At 41.1% G+C, this 14,191-nt stretch overlaps 1 protein-coding gene across 1 annotated transcript; it reads left to right on the forward strand.

The window, feature by feature from the left end:
* Window positions 1-11,233: 11,233 nt before the first annotated feature.
* Window positions 11,234-12,205, forward strand: LOC135500992 (uncharacterized). The gene has a single exon (XM_064792711.1). The coding sequence runs from the start codon at window positions 11,234-11,236 to the stop codon at window positions 12,203-12,205; it is 972 nt and encodes a 323-aa protein (XP_064648781.1).
* Window positions 12,206-14,191: the final 1,986 nt, after the last annotated feature.

Raw genomic sequence — 14,191 nt, forward strand, 5'->3', positions numbered from 1 at the left:
TTATATGAGAAAATTATGAAAAATGGGGTTCAAATCCCACATACCGTGTGTACCAAAATGTATAATATCAACTGGAAAAAGATATGGAAAAACATATGGCACAACAAAATTTTATATAATAATGAGAAAGAACTATTTTATAAATTTGTACACAGAGCATTACCTGTAAAATCCTTGTTTAAATATTTGCCAAATATCCAGAAGAACTGTGCGAGGTGTAAAATGCAGACGGAATCCATGAAACATGCTTTTTATGATTGCGCTACGATACAGCCTGTTTTGAACTCGTTGTCAAATTTGTCAAGAATACAAGGATGGCCAGCGCCAACCTGGGAAAATATCACATGTCCGGTTTTTGCAAATAGCAAAGGGGTAGATAAAATAGTGGGGGTTTTGGGGATTTATATTCACACGATTTGGACAGGGAGAGCCAGTCTTTGGCAGGGGAAAAATCGAAATGAGCAAAACGAATTCGACAACAGAGTTCAAAACAGACTGTAAGGGGATTCCCCACAATGTGGGAATGGTATACGATTTTAAAAATTCACGTCGTTAGCGTATCGGCTTGCTAGCCTGTCGGGAACGTGCATGATTCGGACGCGGGAGGTCCCGGGTTCGAACCTGCCATATTCCACTGTTCAATTTCCTTCAAAAATATATTTTTTTCCCTCTTGTTTTCTTTTTCCTTCATTCTTTTTGCATTTTACATCTTGCATAGTTAGTTTTACATATATTGTAAATATATGTATATAGGGTATTAATTGAACGCACGCACAGAAATGTGAATTTTAAAACATAGTATAAAATTTTTTGGCGACTTAGATTAGCCCAGTTCCCAAGCAGGGGTCAGAATGAGACCAGATGGATGGTCTCGACCCCTTGCACTGGGCGCACATATGTATATACTTGCCATTGAGCACTATAGGCACATTGTTTTAAACATGAGTTATGAATTATGTTATTAATTTATGTTTTAAACCTTTATGTTTTATGTTATTATGTTATTATTTTATGTTAGTATGCCTTCAATTTACACTGGCACGTTTTATCCACATTGATTTAATCAGATAATTAAATGTTCCGTTTCTATTGGTGCTACAACAAAAATAATAAAATGTTAAATATCAAAATGCAATAAGTGGTGCCAATAGTTTTGAATATTCCGTACACGTATATACTTGGTGCTCACATGTTAATTAATTCTTCCATTGGTGCTAAAACAAAAAAAAGTAAACAGTTAAGATTATAAAGTGAAAATTAGTTTCAATGGACATTATTTGGAAGGCGTATATGTATGTATGTTTTGTAAATACTAAGTCTGGGTTCACAGAGAGCGTAAGGGGAGTGCTGTGAGGACGGCAACGGGCCGTTTCGGGGCCGGGGTCGGCGACACAAAGTATGACGTCGGTCTGGGCATCGGGACGGTTCGGGGGCGGCTTCGCAGTAGTCCCCCAATTCCATATGGAGTACTGTGGGATCGACGGGGCCGTCGCGACGCCGAGTGCTGTCTCGCCAATAGGGCTTTCAGCACGGGCGTCGGGACGGCACCGGACGGGCTCACAGTAAAATAATGAAAAATTTTAAACAAATAGATACATCTTTTGTAAAACCCCTGTATACAGTAATTGTAAATGAATAATTGTATATGCCCGTTTGGATACGTGAAATAAAAGATACCCACTGCGGGTTTATGCTGCAAAAAAAAAAAAAAAAAAAAAAGATTCATTTTGGACGAGATGGATGAGGGTGCTGTATGATGCGCCGGAGAGTAGGGTGCTGGTGAATGGATTCCTGTCAGGGACATTCAGGGTGGGCAGATCAGTTAGACAGGGCTGCAGTCTGTCCCCGCTGCTGTTTGTACTCTGCCAGGAGCCGCTCGCCTGCGCCGTGCGCTCCGACGAACGGGTGCGGGGCATTAAGCTGCCTAACGTAAAACAAGAGGTTAAAAACATTGCCTTTGCGGATGATGCCACGCACCCGATTGCAGCACCCTGTATACGAGCTCTATTCTCCATATACAATGATTTCGGCCAAGCCTCGGGGTCTGATATAAATATATCAAAGACAGAAATATTATTGTTAGGCGGTTTTTCGCACCAAAACATCCCTATAGAGTACAGGAAATATATAGTGAAAATTTCAAACATTTTGGGGATACCCTGGAACAAGGCAGGGCCTTGTGGGAAGACATATTGGAAGAAAATCATGGAAAAAGTGGGGAAAACAATAAAGTTATGGGAAAATAGACACCTGTCCTTTATAGGGAAAGTTTTGGTGATAAAAACCGTCCTCGTTTCTAAATTATGGTACGGAGCGAGAATTATGAAATTGCCAATGAAATATTGTACCGGGTTTGTGAAATTATTGTTTAAATTTTTATGGTCAAACAAAATGGAATTGATTAAAAGAAGCACTATGGTGCAGGCAATTGAAGATGGAGGGGTAGGGATGCCGCATGTAGCCAGTAAATGTCGGGCCCTGTTCATGGAAAGGTTAAAAAGACTCTACCACGTACAAGACGAGGGGGTCACACAGCCATGGATAGGGTACGGCATTTACAAAGCGGGCATAACACTGCGGCATCACTGCCCCGAAATTGCCAAAAATACTTATATGCACAGAGTTATTGGTAGACACGGTGTGTGGGAAGAGGTTTTATACCAGTGTAAAGCGGCAAAGTTGGGTATGGGTAGGTCACAATGGGTTAAAATCACAGCTGCTGCTTTATATGAGAAAATTATGAAAAATGGGGTTCAAATCCCACATACCGTGTGTACCAAAATGTATAATATCAACTGGAAAAAGATATGGAAAAACATATGGCACAACAAAATTTTATATAATAATGAGAAAGAACTATTTTATAAATTTGTACACAGAGCATTACCTGTAAAATCCTTGTTTAAATATTTGCCAAATATCCAGAAGAACTGTGCGAGGTGTAAAATGCAGACGGAATCCATGAAACATGCTTTTTATGATTGCGCTACGATACAGCCTGTTTTGAACTCGTTGTCAAATTTGTCAAGAATACAAGGATGGCCAGCGCCAACCTGGGAAAATATCACATGTCCGGTTTTTGCAAATAGCAAAGGGGTAGATAAAATAGTGGGGGTTTTGGGGATTTATATTCACACGATTTGGACAGGGAGAGCCAGTCTTTGGCAGGGGAAAAATCGAAATGAGCAAAACGAATTCGACAACAGAGTTCAAAACAGACTGTAAGGGGATTCCCCACAATGTGGGAATGGTATACGATTTTAAAAATTCACGTCGTTAGCGTATCGGCTTGCTAGCCTGTCGGGAACGTGCATGATTCGGACGCGGGAGGTCCCGGGTTCGAACCTGCCATATTCCACTGTTCAATTTCCTTCAAAAATATATTTTTTTCCCTCTTGTTTTCTTTTTCCTTCATTCTTTTTGCATTTTACATCTGGCATAGTTAGTTGTAAATATTGTAAATATATGTATATAGGGTATTAATTGAACGCACGCACAGAAATGTGAATTTTAAAACATAGTATAAAATTTTTTGGCGACTTAGATTAGCCCAGTTCCCAAGCAGGGGTCAGAATGAGACCAGATGGATGGTCTCGACCCCTTGCACTGGGCGCACATATGTATATACTTGCCATTGAGCACTATAGGCACATTGTTTTAAACATGAGTTATGAATTATGTTATTAATTTATGTTTTAAACCTTTATGTTTTATGTTATTATGTTATTATTTTATGTTAGTATGCCTTCAATTTAAACTGGCACGTTTTATCCACATTGATTTAATCAGATAATTAAATGTTCCGTTTCTATTGGTGCTACAACAAAAATAATAAAATGTTAAATATCAAAATGCAATAAGTGGTGCCAATAGTTTTGAATATTCCGTACACGTATATACTTGGTGCTCACATGTTAATTAATTCTTCCATTGGTGCTAAAACAAAAAAAGTAAACAGTTAAGATTATAAAGTGAAAATTAGTTTCAATGGACATTATTTGGAAGGCGTATATGTATGTATGTTTTGTAAATACTAAGTCTGGGTTCACAGAGAGCGTAAGGGGAGTACTGTGAGGACGGCAACGGGCCGTTTCGGTGCCGGGGTCGGCGACACAAAGTATGACGTCGGTCTGGGCATCGGGACGGTTCGGGGGCGGCTTCGCAGTAGTCCCCCAATTCCATATGGAGTACTGTGGGATCGACGGGGCCGTCGCGACGCCGAGTGCTGTCTCGCCAATAGGGCTTTCAGCACGGGCGTCGGGACGGCACCGGACGGGCTCACAGTAAAATAATGAAAAATTTTAAACAAATAGATACATCTTTTGTTAAACCCCTGTATACAGTAATTGTAAATGAATAATTGTATATGCCCGTTTGGATACGTGAAATAAAAGATACCCACTGCGGGTTTATGCTGCAAAAAAAAGATTCATTTTGGACATGTCTTGTCATCTCCGCTGTATTCTCGGCCTATTGGCTAAGACTCAGTCGGGGTGGATTTTTCAGAAGGCACCCAGGCCTGTCGATTATTGAAACATGTTCATAACAGTTGCTGTTATGTGAGGATGAAGACTGCAATTTTTTTTGTGGAAATGGCAAGGTATGAGGAACGTTTAATTTCAATACAGAATGGATCTTGACAGGTTAAGTCTAGTAAAGGCGCACCTCTTGGCGAGCCCATACTGCAGAATTTAATGAGTGTATCACGAGAATCACATCAACTAATTTGATATATCACCAATCGAGATCCGACTGCATGAGAATGTGTACCTTGATCTAGCGCAGCATCTCCACTATATGGATCCTCTGTATCTGATCTATTCAAGGAGATGAAGCTGCTATAAGATGATGGAAAACTGAGAATCTAACCCGAGGGGATAATGAAAGTCTGAAAGTATTTTCAAAAGTTTTTTCCGGTGGGTAAGGGTAAGGGTGGGGTGTCAGCTACTAACGTTCTAAAACGCCTCTGAAATGCTACCAAAAAGGATAATTTTTGGGGTTTTTTGATGATTTTTATAGAATAATAGACTAAGTATAGTATAATTTTGTTAAAAAGGAGTCTTTTTTGTGGATGTTAAAAAGAGTGTCGTGGATTCGCCTTGAAACTATGCCAAGATATCTTATCAGACCGCCCGGGGAAACACACCCACAAAAGACAAAAAGCAAAAGCTCTGTCTTCTGTACAGATCTGAAAAAGTATACCTCGGCCTTCTCGGCTGTCATAACCGATCAACCTAACACACGGCGCCTCGCTAACTTATTTATGTGGTCTTGTGTCCTTCTCGTGGTTTAGTTTCTCATCGAGTTTGTTTCTTTTAGCATCTTCATCTTCTTTGATATGTTACATAATGAAGTTTCATTCTATGAAAACATCTTCTATTACATCCAAAAATATAGTAGTGCATTTATCTTTATAAATAATTGATATATTCAATTTTATAGGAGTTTCAGTGCATGTATCATAAAGTTCTAGTGCATGCATTTCAATAAAAGTATTGATATTCGCTTTTATAGGAGTCTTTGATTAAATTTCCTGGTAGAGAGGAAAAGACTATCAAAATACCTCTTTCCAGCCTAGAATGCCTAAGTAACCGAGGGTATTCCGAAAGCACATCAGAAACAGGGCCAAAGCACACTTTGGCATTGATGAGAGGCAGAGAATATTCTGTGTTGATCCTTACGTTCTTCCTTCTTCAATCGGTTTTCAAAGCAGCTTCCTCGTGATCTGTCTGAAGCTTCATCCACTAAGAAACGGCTTATCATCAAAAGCTGATACGAGAAAAAATCACCAACAACACTGAAGATAATTTTTATGTTCTTTGATTTATTGTCGATAGCTTTTCTATCAACTCTTTTTGTATAATTAATTAACCAGTTATAACAAATGTTTAAAATATGTATACTGGAACCGTTACAAATGACATCAAAGACATTTCTTATGTAGCCCGGCCAAATCAATATTTCATTACACGGATTTTCTTTTACAGGCAATTAGTTGACACCCAAATGAAGGGCTACCTAAGCGTGTAGGTCGTCGCAAGTGTCCAGCCAAGTACCCACAAAGTTTGGTGAAACCAGACGGGATGTTTCCTTTGTGGCAGCAGAATTGTCTTACTTTGATGATGTACCCTCGTCCTCTGTACCAACGGGATCCAATGCTGCCTTATTTATAATAGCAGACAAAGAAACCAGTTGGCACAAACAGCTGGGTGATTTCAAGGAAGATGATTGGCAGTAGGAATAGAACTTCCAGTTGCAGTTTTGAGCTACCCCGGGCAGTGGAAGTAAATTTCTAAGTTTATCCCACAAGTATACTTCATTGGCAATTGACAATGCAATGCGTTACTAATCGAGTTACTGAGGTAGAGAATATTCTGTGTTGATCCTTACGATCTTCCTTCTTCAATTGGTTTTCAAAGCAGCTTCCTCGTGATCTGTCTGAAGCTTCATCCACTAAGAAACGGCTTATCATCAAAAGCTGATACGAGAAAAAATCACCAACAACACTAAAGATAATTTTCATGTTCTTTGATTTATTGTTGATAGTTTTTCTATCAACTCTTTTTGTATCATTAATTAACCAGTTATAACCAATGTTTAAAATATGTATACTGGAACCGTTACAAAGGACATCAAAGACATTTCTTATGTAGCCCGGCCAAATCAATATTTCATTACACGGATTTTCTTTTACAGGCAATTAGTTGACACCCAAATGAAGGGCTACCTAAGCATGTAGGTCGTCTCAAGTGTCCAGCCAAGTACCCACAAGTGGATGAAGTTTGGTGAAACCAGTCGGGATGTTTCCTTTGTGGCAGCAGAATTGTCTTACTTTGATGATGTACCCTCGTCCTCTGTACCAACGGGATCCAATGCTGATGTACCCTCGTCCTCTGTACCAACGGGATCCAATGCTGCCTTATTTATAATAGCAGACAAAGAAACCAGTTGGCACAAACAGCTGGGTGATCTCAAGGAAGATGATTGGCAGTAGGAATAGAACTTCCAGTTGCAGTTTTGAACTACCCCGGGCAGTGGAAGTAAATTTCTAAGTTTATCCCACAAGTATACTTCATTGGCAATTGACAATGCGTCACAAATCGAGTTAACTGTTGGTTCGGCATGATAGCGTCCAAAGGCAAACAATCAAAGTATTTGAAAATTCCCAAAGGCAGACAGTAAAAGTATATGAAAGTGTCCGAAGCAATACACAAAGAATTTAAAGTCGTTCGTAAGCAGCAACGTCCATGGCTTATCTTTATCAGGTTCCATCGGAATGTTTCGAAGTTACTCTCCAGGCATTGGTTTTTCAAAGTCGTTTATTCACGATACGATCGGATGCGAATTTCCAAGTGCGACATCGAGGATGGTCTCGGCCTGAAAAATGGAATGTTTGTTTCATATAAGCAGAGTTTCAGTTGGTTGAGATGTAAAAGCCTTCTCAGGCTCCCCACACTTTTATTTAAAAGAAAGATTTTTTTCTTCAGGATGGCAAAATTCATTACCAATGAGTCAATATTGATACTACTGTGGAACCTCCCTTTGCGGACACCTCTCTCTCTCTCTATTAAGAACACCTCTCTATTAAGGACAACCTCTCTATTAAGGACAACCTCTCTATCAAGGACACTAGATTTAGTCTCAAAGTGGCAGTTTCCATTCAACTTCACCTCTAATCAGGCCACCTCTCTATTAAGGACAGCACTTGTCAGTCCCGAGTGTGTCGGATCTTCTTGTTCCTGGAATGAAACAAACAGGGCGCCCTGTAAGCAAGATACATTATGTCCACATGCATGTACATGAAGCTTATCGTACATGACTCGATAGCTTCAATATTCAATGATTCAAAAACCTGCTTCAAATAAAATTTGCTTTGCTTTCTTCTTTTTCTTCTTCTTCTTCGGTGTTTAACCTGCCCAAAACTACAACTTCAGTCCTGTGGCTTGTTTTTTCAAGGTCATGCTGTGTTCCCGACAGTTTGCCTTGACACGTGCTTATTGCGAATCCGTTGACTTTAACTTGAATGACACAGATGACACACATGATATATATATTCTTTTACCGGCCGTCCACTTCCTCAGCAAAATAACGAACACGTATGGCACCAAATCTGCCACAAACTTAGGGATATCGAACTTTGTTGAGGCATCTATAATACAACAAGATGTCCCCTCTGGTTTCTGATATTAGGTCGGTTGAGATTGGTGACTTATCGAGGATCCCGATACGTATACGGATTGAAATGTACGCTAAATTCGTCCTCTTTCTCCAGAAATCTATTCGTTTACGTGATAAGTTGCTGGTCTCCACCTCCCTAGCCAAGGCCTATAAAGTGGCTATGGCACACTTATTGGCCTAAGATTATTTAACTAAGTACTGACAGGATCTGTCTTTCGTGATGGACCTATTTTACCACTTCGCTACATCGATCCGTCGTCAAAGCTGTTCGAAAAAAAGGTTTAAACTGCATCCATGTGTTTGCCCAATGTTGTTCAGCACACCAGGCATTTGATTTTAATCGACTACTGTTATTTGGGTGACGATTTGCCGTTGCAGTCACCCTGCTTCGACTCATCCTTTCTCAACAAATCAAGAATCCCGGCATCTCTGTGGAAGCAGGTCTACCAAGAGGGCGTTGCGCCACATTGAGTTCGACCGGCCTTGTGTTGTGACCCTCTTCGATTAAACCATGAAGCCCTGATATCTTGAGGAAGCAGGTCTACCGAGGGCGTTGCGCCGAGCCCACAGCCTTCAATGTCACATTGAGTTCGACCGGCCTAGCGTTGTGACTTTCGTCGATTGAACAATGATCGGAAGACCGACGCGTCCCATCATCAGCAGTTTAAGCCAGGCATTCGACGGGCTGCAAGATACGGCCTTGAAGTTGATCATCTGATTACCTGAAGGAAAACGGATAACATTTTACTTCGTGTGGACTGCCATTCCGTCACTGTAAATCTTTTCAATCAAAAAATAATCTAAAAAACAAAACCTACAATATATATCAGGTGCCCCCAAAAAATGGTGATTGTGATTATGTCCTCAGAAGACCAAAGTATACCCAAGGTGATTGTGACTTTGTCTTCAGAAGAGCGGTCAGCAAATCAACATTGGCAGCCATCTTTGACCTTCCCTCCAAAGTATCAAGGTCAATGTGATTTCTTTAATGGTAGACGACTGCAGACACAGTGTGTTCGATTAACATTCCAAGGAGATGTTTAGTTTAAATGTCCGCACTTTCAATACTTGGTAACATCTGTCTCCAACATTATATTTGTGGCCTACTGACTGTAGTCTGAAACCGCATTAAGAACAGAGTTCCTCGAAATCCATGTGTGGGATATTTTGCGAACATTTGATAGGCACATCAGATGCACATGCATATACCAACAAATCATTTTTGCAGCGAGGCTATTGAGTCACTGTATGTACCCCTTCGGCAGAAGGTGTAACGACTTCATGTCGCATGTTTCATTCCTGTGCAACAATAGCCGCAGGCGGCGGAGCGACCCATTTCAGATTCGGAAACACTGCATCGAAATTTAAATTCACATCTCGGGACAACCTGCGAAAGAGATGGAATGACAGTTGTTTTCCGTTACATGCTGACGGCCCACGGAATAGTTGTTACAAGTAGTGGTTGGACGGAGCAGCGGGGAAGGATTGCGTTGATACGTTGGATATAAGGAGTTGGTTTTCATGATCGTGTACCGCTGGTAAGTGCGCCTCCTTAATTTTCCACGATGACGACTGGGTCTGGTTTTAAGTTCTTGAACAGAGCTGGAAACAACGCCCCCTTATTATTCAAAGTGTCTGCACTCTGCAATGCATAGTAAATACTGCATTCATGGTCCCATACATGAAAGGGAGACACCACCATTTGAATATATGATGAGGTTATAGGGAACCAGCTATCAATTAGAGGAAGCATCGTCTGAGGTTTGATGGTACTAGCTCTCAAATAGGGGAAGCATCTTTTGAGGTTATAGGGAACCAGCTATCAATTAGAGGAAGCATCGTTTAAGGTTTGATGGAACTAGTCTCAATTAGAGGAAGCATCTTTTGAGGTTAAGGGGAACCTGCTATCAAATAGGGTAGCCATAGTTTGAGGTTTGATGGAACTAGCTCTCAATTAGGGGAAGCAACTTTTGAGGCTGGAGTAAACCAGCTATCGATGAGGGGAAGCATAGTTTTAGCTTTGGGTATTTTGTTTGGAATTGTATTGTGGAGCCTTTCTGAAGTAGACTGGAGACGATATGTCAGAAATCATGGAGAAAAGCATCATGCACCTATACCATGGAGAATTTTCAGGCGCAGCTCAATTTTGGGCGTGCAAGGTGACGACCACTTCAGGTCAACCCTTCAGGCCACTACTTACCATAGCCCGATGTTCAGGCGTTAACATCCACCCACCGAATAACTTAGACGTGATTTGACATTTGGGGTTCAACAAGTCCAGAGCATGAACATGGACAATTTTGTTTTCTTTAGCATAGGCTATTTTCCTATCATTTATAGGTACTATTTGCCCTTTTTTTCTTCTAATTGATCTGAGAACGATAACAAGTTACGCTGAGAGTTTCCCATCTTTGAAAAATATCCCCGTACGGCCACCTAGTATAGTGTTGTTATGTTTCATTTGAAGTGTCAACGCGCAGGAGTATAAGTTCATCAAGCTAACCAATCAGGCTGCAAGGAGTCCCATTTTGCTTGTTGTCGCCGAATCGGGCGACTTGGCTCGCGAAACTCCCCTATTTGACTACATATGCCATGGAGATACCGCATTGCGTAAAGATCGGGGAGTTTCCGGATATTCACTTGATCTAGCTGCGCCGACACGTGGCGGCACGTACAGCATTTGACACCTGAGGGAGGTTCTGCGTTGTTGAGGCCTGCATATACTTCTCAGGCGATAATACTCAGGTCATGTACAAGCCTACATGTGATAGTTCTTGAACATTTTGGTGCAATGAAGTAAATTCTGCTTTATATCTATTTCAGAATTTGTGGCCGAAGTCGGACGATGAAGATGCGAATGAGTGTACGGTATGCCAACTACCACTGTCCGAGACCGGCAACAGAACGCTCCGGAGACTTGAGAACATGTCTGCAATGCCTGGTGAGACATGTCCGCGCGGCCCTGGTGGGGTTCAGGCAAACCCCGCACAGCGACCTGCGCAGGCTTCAGCGGTTCGGCTTCATGGTTGTCAGCCTGACCCTCACATTTTTTTTCATGTTGCTGGTGTTACGCGCAGCGGAATGCCCCCGGGAGTTCCCTACGCTCAACGACACGGATGCCTCGGGCGGCTTCAACGCCATACCCTTTCGGATCCACCAGATGTACCGGGATGTGAACATCCCGAGTGTGTATCGGCCATTCGTGAAATCTTGGATGAAGAACCATCCAAAGTGGGAGTACTGGTTTTGGACGGATGAGAGTATCCGCGACCTTCTTCAAGATCATTATCCCCAGTTTCTCGACATGTATGATGGCTACTCAAACAACCTGTTGCGTTCGGACGCGGCGCGGTATTTTATCCTATATCACTTCGGGGGCGTGTACGCCGACATGGACATGGAAAGCTTTCGGCCCGTGGAGCCAATTCTGACCAAGCATAGCTGTTTTTTCAGCCGGGAGCCGACAGTCCAGAGCACCCTTCTTTACGACATGACAAGCGTCACCATGAACGCGTGGATGGCTTGTTCGAAGCGGCACAAATTCATGAAATACGTCATAAACAGTTTACCACAATATGACAAACACATCAAAACTATTTTCGAAACCATCTACATCACAGGTCCGCAAATGTTGCACAAGACCCTACTCAGCTACAACACAACTCAGAACTGTACCAAGGAAGAATCGAACTGCGCGGTCTACGTAGCACCGTATGAAATGTTTATGCCCGCCTGGGACGACGGACAAAAAGGACACTTCCACGAAATGTGTTCCATTAACCTTCAAAATCTTTCCCTTCAGCAACTATTAGCCTGTGTCTGGTTACGAAAGACTAACTTCTCTAACACTATACCTACGAATATTCCGTACATTTACGCAAACCATAAATTCCTTCATATAGGGTATGAAAATGGCCACTACAAAAACAAGAAAAAGCCCGTTCACATCAGCAAGCTGGTGTCTAATGCCATACGTTATGTCCGAAGACCAGCCAACTCTACCGAAGAGTACAGGATTTACTGGTGACATTAGCTATTCCAAATACGTTATCCCGGAATCGCATGGAACATTTAAAATTCTGCTGATGCTTAATTTTTAATGTGAGGAGAGCAAATTTTTGAATCCATGAGGATATCTAACCAGGTTAAGCAAATGGTAACGGATGCCAATCGACACTCGTCAATGCAAATGTGTTTTTTTTGGCTTTTTGCAACTATGAAGTGGCAGTTTGGAAAGGTAAAGCAGCCATTCGTGAAGTGGAACACAGGTGCATGAAGATACCTACATCATAGCGATCGACACACACTATACAGTCATCGTCAAGCGCCTGTGCCACATTCGGGACCGCATGATGTAATGGAAATATGTGATGGCAGAGAGAGAATTTCATTTGATCTGCTCATAGAGAATGACAGATGAGCTAGAAAGAATGCTTAAAGGCCAATCCGCCTCCCCCCTCCCAACTGCCCGAATGAAAAATGATTGTCAGTAAACTTTGGCTGAATACTTAAAAAGATCCAATTGGAATATGAATGTATGAAATTTTATATCTAAAAATGACAAACCAGCTGATATTCGTGATAAGAGTGGTTAATCCTTTATAAGAGATCGTAAACTTTGGCGTTCCAAAACCAACCTGGGCCACTGTAAAGGGGTCAAACTGGCTAGCACAGGTTTGCTTCTGAACTGAGAAAACATTGAATTGAAGGTGATTTTGTACAGCGGGGGAAGATATACCATTCTCTGCTGAAAACCGCATTCAATTATCTTATTCTATCTCTGTGATATTAAAAAAACCTGTGGACATTTCCTTTCTGGTAGGACTGTACACGTAAGTCTAATGCATTAGTAAGGTAACTCTGCTTAAAAATCATTTGCATTGGTACATTTTGAATACAATCATGAAATATCGAAAAGTGATGCATGTCATTTCTGGTTCGTTTTAAATGACATAAAAACACCCGGAACTGTCGAAATGCAAGTCTTGTCTTTGACTTAAAGGTGACCTGAAATGCTTTTATTAAAATTCTAACTTGGGGTATAAAACTATAGGGCATAACATAAGAAACACAAGTGTGAAAACCGCATAAAAATCAAACTACTCATCTTAAAGTTATAGCAGTTTGTAATTCAAACATTCTAGGTGGTGCAGGAAGAACAAATTAATGATGTACATTGTGCTGTACTGAAATAAAGTTTTGATAGTTTCATGCTTATATTTTAATTACCTTGTCACAGGTATGAGCTTTTAGGAACAGGTAAATGTGCAATTTTAAAATATAGGCATGAAACTCTAAAAAACTTTATTTCAGTACAGCACAATCTACATCATCAGTTTGTCCTTCCTGCACCACCTTTGAATTTTCTACCTGCCATAACCTGAAGATGGGTAGTTTGCTTTTCATGCGGTTTTCACCACTGTGCTTGTTATCTTATGCCCTATCATTTTTTCCCTAAGGTAAAGAGTGTTGCAGGTGACCTTTAATTGGCAAGATTTGTTCAGTAATGAAATAAATTGCTTTAAAACAAAACGTCAACTGCGTAATCTTATTATTTGCTTATCATAACAATGCCGATCAACGTAGACCTACGTTTAGGGATAACATCCCTCATTTCTAAGTTGATTGTTGAAAGCTCTGACTGTTTGAGATACACCAAGATTGTTGAAAGCCACAACTGCAGAATATAAGATTGTTGAAAGCGACGGCTATTAAAGATACAGCAGGATTATTGAAAGCCACGGCTGTTAAAGATATACCAAGGGTGTTGAAAGCAACGACTGTTAGAGACACACCAAGACAGTTGAAAGCCACGACTGTTAAAGACACACCAAGACTGTTGAAGGCCACGACTGCTAAAGATACACCAAGATTGTTGAAAGCAACGACTGCTAAAGACACACCAAGATTGTTGAAAGCAACGACTGCTAAAGACACACCAAGATTGTTGAAAGCAACGACTGTCCAGGATCAAGGATACTAAGTCTTATGAGAACCACCTCCGTTCGCGTCA

This window comes from Lineus longissimus, chromosome 17, assembly GCF_910592395.1.
Source record: "Lineus longissimus chromosome 17, tnLinLong1.2, whole genome shotgun sequence".
Classification (NCBI taxonomy): domain Eukaryota; kingdom Metazoa; phylum Nemertea; class Pilidiophora; order Heteronemertea; family Lineidae; genus Lineus; species Lineus longissimus.